We start from the raw sequence: 7,220 nt of genomic DNA, 5'->3' as shown, positions 1-7,220 counted from the left end.
TCAGTAGGAATAGTAGTTCAAAAACAAATCCCACCCAGATTGCATGCTTTTCTTCCATTATGGATGACCACAATAAGCAACACTCCTCGCAAGCAAGGGACACAATTTGCATCAGAATTTCAAGAACACCCTGGCATGTATGCATAGTCACTGAATGTGCTTCAGAGACAAAGCAAACTTCTGTTTCCCTGAACTACTGATTTTTTTCTAGCTATAATATAGTGGGATAATGTCAGGGACAGGGTGGGGGAAAACAATGTTCTAATATGCACCTAGCAAAAAAGAATTGGAGGGAGAAACTTAATCATGTTATCTGTGGGCTCACTAGAGATTGTTTATAGAATTTTATTACTCACAACAAAGGTCACACCTGTGTTAATTTGCATTACAAAAATGACATCAACAGGCTCTCTAAAACCAATATCCATTACCTAGAGTTACATAGAAAATACAAGAAAATTGAGCAAAACAAAACCCAAAATCTGGCATTCAAGTTAAATGGTTTTAGTGGATACTTAACAGCAAAATATCATATTAATAACGGCCGTAATGAGGCCTTGGATTGTAGGAGTTGTAGCCATATTCATATTGGGGGTAGTAAGACTGTCCTTGTCTGTGCTGTTGGTAGCTGTTACCCCAGCTTCTTCCTGGCCACTGATTAGATCTATTACCACCTTGCCAGTCGTGCCTGTCACCTCTGCCTCTAAACTGCCTGCCATCTTGAAACCTGTAATAAAAAGAAATTTGTATAAACACCAGCTCTGAGATTTTAAAGAGGGAAGGTTTTGAACTCTTTCACAAACAAACTATTTTAGTGTACTCCTAAAATCTGGCTCCAGTTATTTAAACACACAAACAACCACTAATCCTTTTTTAGGGCAAAATACATGTCAAAGATGTGATTATTCAAATCTGTTCTCGGACCCAAGGTAGGTCAACTACTTACTGCTACGCAACAAACTACTGGCTGTCTTACAAGGGAAAAAATTTCAGCCTTTGCACAAACCATTCAAAATGAAATAAAAGGAATGAATTACTAAAATTTAGCTTAGAGACTAACATTTATTTGAGCATAAGCTTTCGTGAGCTACAGCTTACTTCATCCGATGCATGCAGTGGAAAATACAGTGGGGAGATTTTATATACACAGAAAAAATGAAACAATGGGTGTTACCATACACACTGTTCTCTGTGTATATAAAATCTCCCCACTGTATTTTCCACTGCATGCATCCGATGAAGTGAGCTGTAGCTCATGAAAGCTTATGCTCAAATAAATTTGTTAGTCTTTAAGGTGCCACAAGTCCTCCTTTTCTTTTTGCAGATGTAGACTAACATGGCTGCTACTCTGAAACCTAAACTTTAGCTTAAAAATTCACATAATAAATTCGTAAAACAGATTTTTAAAGAACAACTTCCTCAACAGTCATTGTTGGTAAATTGTAATTTACAACTTAAGTGTGAAGTTACTGACAAGTTTGTAGAATGATGAAAATGTTGGAATTGTTTATTTTTAGAAGAACAAAGCCCCAACCCAGAAAGCACTTACACACCTTCTTAACTTTATGCATATGAGAAAATTCTAGTTGTGTGTCTAAGTGTTTGCAGGCCTGGAGCCTAAGTAACTTAATATGAAATCCAGTCCCAGCAATACTAAAAGGAAAAAAAAATTGCTTGGGCATGAAATGCAGGCATATTCCTTTTTTCAGTTCCAAAAATCAAGTGTCCGTATCCAAGATTAAGGGAGCAACACTCCCAGCCTAGAGAAAAACAATATAATTCAAAACAGTTTTGGTAGGCATATAATATGATCTTCCAGTGCACTTGTGAGGGGGAGATATATTCTATGGTCCTTACAAATAGACAAAAGAAATGCAATCTAGCCTAGTCACAATATGTCAAATGTTATCTGGGTTGCAAATTATATTTTTTGCTAGTTGTACATTAAAAGAGTCATCATGTCACTCTGCTACTTGGCAGAGTCAGTTTTCTGTTGACAGTTATGCTTCCAAAGACAAGCTGTTTGTGGTTTAGCAGACAAACCTCTGATCTTTCCCCTTTAAAAAAAAAAATCAGTTCATGGCCGAGCAGCAGTGGGCCCCAAGGGCAATGATTTAAGTGGTTCCAGCTCATTCTTTAGAGAATAGCAGTTTGCTTCATACTCTTCTATCAAATGAAAAAACAGTCAGTATTAATTTAGAGAAATCCTGTCTTTTACCCTGGAGAGAGGTGAATTTCTTTCAAATCAAGAAACCTACCAAATAATGGGGAGCATACAGCAAACCTACTTCTATTTATTCTAAAGCCGACAAACATTTTAGAGTGCTAGCTCTGACATCAATATGTGTTTGTGAAACTAACAAAGATTTAAAAAATCAGTACCGATCTCTATTTCTTTGGTTACCACCAGATCTGTTTTTCCATTCTTCTACTAGAGGAGGTGGATCTGCTGGGTGTTTTAAATACTCTTGATATTCCTCATCTCCTGATGTGAATCGATGAGAAAACATCTCTTCATAATTCAGAGGAACTTCGAGCGAGGAAGTCATTCTGAAATACTATTAGCATAAAATACAGTTGCAGTAGCTTAAAAAAAAGACATGAAAAGGACAGCTACTAAATCCACTTAGTGAAAATTGAGGTAATGAAGTGTTACATTTTAAATTATTAGTTACGTATTGGACTGACAATCCTGATACTGTCTTAACTATTCTGTAAATGAAGATTCAGGTAAGTACTAACTAATTTCCTTTCACTGCCTCAACTTTGTACTGGACCACTTCTAAAACAGAAAAAGTACTCCTGTCTCCATGTGTTTACAATCTTTGACACCTACAGTGGGATTGCCACCAGATAGTCAAAATGTAACGGGAGGTTTCTGAGAGACACCTGTCTACTAGAAACTGAACTGAAACCATCAACTTATTACACCTCAGACACGTAACAGAGACAGGTTTCAGAGTAACAGCCGTGTTAGTCTGTATTCGCAAAAAGAAAAGGAGTACTTGTGGCACCTTAGAGACTAACCAATTTATTTGAGCATAAGCTTTCGTGAGCTACAGCTCACTTCATCGGATGCATACTTGTGGCACCTTAGTCTCTAAGGTGCCACAAGTACTCCTTTTCTTTTTGCTAACAGAGACAGCTATTATAAGCAATTATGTTTAGGTCACTTCTGACCTGGGCTGTATTACAATCAGTCAAATAAAGGCCTCACATTTCCCTCTGAGGGCCACTTGGGAACAATTGGTGGAAAGGCATCAGTGTGTGACCTGCCTACAGCAAGGGAGATTTGTTTTAGGTGGGGGGAAGGGGGGGAGGACAGGAGTCAAGCTGAGAGACAGACAGCAATGCACAGGGCATATAAACTAACAGTAGAGCTTTGGGCACTGGTAGACACCCCCCTCCAGCCACACACAGAGGCCCCCCGCCACCACCTCTCCAGTCCCCATAGACACAGCCCCTCCGTCCCCACACACAGCCCCCCACCCCCTCCAATCCCAGACACAGCCCCCGACCCCTACAGTCCCCACAGACACAGCCCCTCCAACTCCACACACAGTCCACAGCCCCGATAGACACCGTTCCCCGCGCCCTTCCACAGCCCCCCGCCCCTTCCAGTCCCGGACACAGGCCCGGCCTCCTCCAGTCCCCACAGACACCCCCTCCAACGCCACACATATCATAGAATCATAGAATCTCAGGGTTGGAAGGGACCCCAGAAGGTCATCTAGTCCAACCCCCTGCTCGAAGCAGGACCAATTCCCAGTTAAATCATCAATATCATCATTAAATATCATTAAATCATCATATCCTCCCGCCCTTCCACAGCCCCCTCCAGTCCCCACAGACACCCCCTCCAACGCCACACATATCCCCCCGCCCTTCCACAGCCCCCGCCCCCTCCAGTCCCCATAGACACAGGCCCGGCCTCCTCCAGTCCCCACAGACACCCCCTCCAACGCCACACATATCCCCCCGCCCTTCCACAGCCCCCGCCCCCTCCAGTCCCCACAGACACCCCCTCCAACGCCACACATATCCCCCCGCCCTTCCACAGCCCCCGCCCCCTCCAGTCCCCACAGACACAGGCCCGGCCTCCTCCAGTCCCCACAGACACCCCCTCCAACGCCACACATATCCCCCCGCCCTTCCACAGCCCCCGCCCCCTCCAGTCCCCACAGACACCCCCTCCAACGCCACACATATCCCCCCGCCCTTCCACAGCCCCCTCCCCCATCCAGTCCCCATAGACACAGCCTCCCGCCCTTCCACAGCCCCCATAGACGCCGCATATCCCCCCCACCCCAAGCCTCCTCCCCCTCGCACAGCGTCCCCCCCCTCACCCAGAACCCGCAGCAGCCACAGTCCAAAGCCTTCCCGCAGCTCAAGCCCTTCCTCTTCCGGGCCCGGGCCTCGCCCCCTCAGCTTCCAGCTTCCGCCGCCGCCGCCGCCTTGGGGGGAGGGGGCGCCGCAGAAGCGCGGCAGGGCGGGGCGGGGGAGGCTGTGACCCCTGAGGAGCGCCGGGCTCAGGGGCTGGGCCGGGCCAAACGGGGGCGCGAGGCTGGGCAGAGCAATGTTCTCCCGGGGCTGGGCCTCTGCGCCCCGCGCCAGCGCGCGATGTGCCCCTAGCAAGGTGTGCACAGAAGCGTAGGTCGTTCAAGGAAGGTTAAAAGGCCCCTGGTTCGGGACACAGCCCAAGCCCCGTCTCTAGTTCCTAGCGTCCTTAGTCTGCAAACACCTGTGCAGGTGAGTGGGAGAGAGAGGTGGCGCGGTGCTAACGTGCATGGAGTTACTGACGGGCATAAGTGTTTGCAGTTGCTAAAGACTTTCTTTGCCATTCGAGGTCTTGATTATTATTCAGTCAGGGCACCTAAGCTAGATCAGCATCTGCCTCTGCTGTGCTTTACCTCCCAGGATAAATCTTTCTTAAAGACACAGAACTCCTTAGTTGTTTACTCTTCCTCTAGATCTCTAGGATGTGGAATTTCTCATGCCCGTTCAACCAAGTGTGTTTCCCGCATGAGAAGGCTAGAACTGATGTGAGCAACTTTACATACTCCAGGAAAAGTAGTTTTCGCTGTCCGAGCTCACTGAGTACTGTACATGTAACCTCCTCTGTATTTTAATGTATGGCTTTTATTTAGTGTAGGATGCAGTATGCTTCTTACATCAGTGTAGCATTAGTGTGTGTGCTTCTCTTCTGTAAAATAGTAACAATGTTCTAAACAAAAAGTAATGCATAAGAAGATACCAGTATTTTTCAACTCTGCTTTATATATAAAAGTTTTTGAAATTGTGTGAAGTGTGATTCCTGTTTTATGACTAATTTTGTGTTAGTACAGAAGGGTCTCTTCTTTGTGTTGTGTATACGGCCCTGCTTTAGCAAGTTACTTGCACAACAACCTAAAGTTGAGCATTGTGAGTAGCTGCATTGACTTCAATGTACTTAAAGTTAGGCACCTGCTTAAGTACCTTCCTGAATTGCGTCCTAAATGCATAAATATTTCAGGCAGAAAGTTAAGCCTTCTCTTATTGACTAGCTGCAGTTCAAGTAAAGTTATTATTACTAGTTTATGAACTGCCATAAATTGACACTGGACTGTACAACAGTAGGTCACTGCCATAATGATCATCGTTTCCTTTCCCTAAGGGTTTGCAATGTAGTGATCTGATTTTGCTCCCATCTTTTAAGCATGTGATTTAATTGAGACTGTAAGACACAAGAAATTGTGCCCGTTTCACTGTTCTCCACGTCATTCTGACCATTATAATACACTAACTCTTAGAGCATTTTCAGTGCTTATTATTAGTCATAATTCTTGAGTCCAGATTCCTCCCCCCTCCCCGTCTCATGCTCCATATGATAAAGTGTGGGGTTTTTTTTCTAGGACCCAGTTAGAAAAAAAGCAATGATTTTTATAAGTTTATACACCCAAGAGTCTTATACTTGACACTTTTATTTATTGCTCACACACAGTAGTAAAGCACAAAAATTCACAGTAACATATAGCACTTTAAAAAGTCTTCAGCGACAATGATATTGCCTCCTATCCTCCAGAAAGATCAGTAGTAAAACTGTTCATGGTTTGATGTAAACAGAAATATCACATGTTGCTGTCCTGCATGCACCAAAGAAGGATTTTGCTCTCAGTCACAGAATAAAATGGATGACCAGGATCCACATAGCCTACTGCAGATATCTTAGTCTGGGGTCTCTGGTTCTAAGCAAGATGAATTTTCATTTGAATCTGAAAGATTATATCCTTACTCTAGTGGCTGCCCTTTTAAATGGGCAGAAATCACTGAGGCTTTTATTTCCTCTCTGTACATCTTTCACTTGAACCAAGGGATATTATAGCTACAAGTATAAACAGAGGACATTTTGTGTAGAAAAATTGTAAGATGGTCTTTAACAAAAAAGCAAAGCGATTATTTTCTTCCTATAGGCCCTTAGAAGGTGTTCAGTGGTAATTGAGGGCTTTCATTAAAGTGCAATGATTTACCTTGATATAGAACTTTTTATCACATAGGATCCTAAAGCAGTTTACAAATGACGATCCCAGTCCAGCAAAACACTTAAGCGCATGCTTAATTTTGAGAACATATGTATGTAGTTCCTTTGAAGTGAATGGAATCGTTCACATGTTTAAAGTTAGGCATGTGCTTACTGCTTTTTTGGGTCATAGCCTATGGACCCATCCTGCAAGAAGCCCTATTTGGGTGGACCCTATTGACTTCAGTGGGGCTCTGTATGAGCACTGAAGTCTGCCTGCATGAAACTCCCTGCAAGATCAGGGCATCGAGACAACATTCTGCATGGAATAACATGCAGCCAGAGTATAGTTAGCAGGTTTGCACAGGGTGAAAGTCAAAGCCCGGTACTGGAATCACAGTCTTTGCCTGCCTCTGAAGTATAGCCTCCTCCTGGGTAAAACATGGCAACTGCATAAGAGCAGAGGGAAAGAAAAGAATACCTAATCCAAATGAAATTACTGGGGGAATTGTTAATATTGTAGTCAGAATATAAATACCCAAATTAAGTTTGGCCAGGACACTCTGATTAACTTGAAGACATGGACTTCACAGATGATCTTGCTCTCCTATCACATACCCAACACCATATACAAGAAAAAGCAACTGGACTTAACATATTCAGCCAGCAAATTGGACTGAAAATCAATCGCGGTAAAACAGATATCAAGACCTTTAATATTGCC

At 43.7% G+C, this 7,220-nt stretch overlaps 1 protein-coding gene across 1 annotated transcript; it reads right to left on the bottom strand.

Moving 5' to 3' along the window:
• Positions 1-304: 304 nt before the first annotated feature.
• RAMAC (RNA guanine-7 methyltransferase activating subunit) lies at positions 305-4,452 on the bottom strand. The gene is made up of 3 exons (XM_073304049.1): positions 4,347-4,452; positions 2,383-2,558; positions 305-727 (listed from the first exon to the last, which is right to left on the bottom strand). The coding sequence occupies exons 2-3, from the start codon at positions 2,547-2,549 to the stop codon at positions 535-537; spliced, it is 360 nt and encodes a 119-aa protein (XP_073160150.1). The 5' UTR covers positions 2,550-2,558; positions 4,347-4,452; the 3' UTR covers positions 305-534.
• Positions 4,453-7,220: the final 2,768 nt, after the last annotated feature.

This window comes from Lepidochelys kempii, chromosome 10, assembly GCF_965140265.1.
Source record: "Lepidochelys kempii isolate rLepKem1 chromosome 10, rLepKem1.hap2, whole genome shotgun sequence".
NCBI lineage: Eukaryota > Metazoa > Chordata > Testudines > Cheloniidae > Lepidochelys > Lepidochelys kempii.
Note: the sequence above shows the minus strand (reverse complement) of the source record. Positions and strands in the feature narration are given on the sequence as shown.

Coding starts and splice junctions, on each gene's coding strand:
- RAMAC (XM_073304049.1), bottom strand. CDS start 2,549: ATGACTTCCTCGCTCGAAGTTCCTCTGAATTATGAAGAGATGTTTTCT. Junction 728..2,382: donor AACCAAAGAAATAGAGATCG/GTACTGATTTTT, acceptor TTTTTATTACAG/GTTTCAAGATGGCAGGCAGT.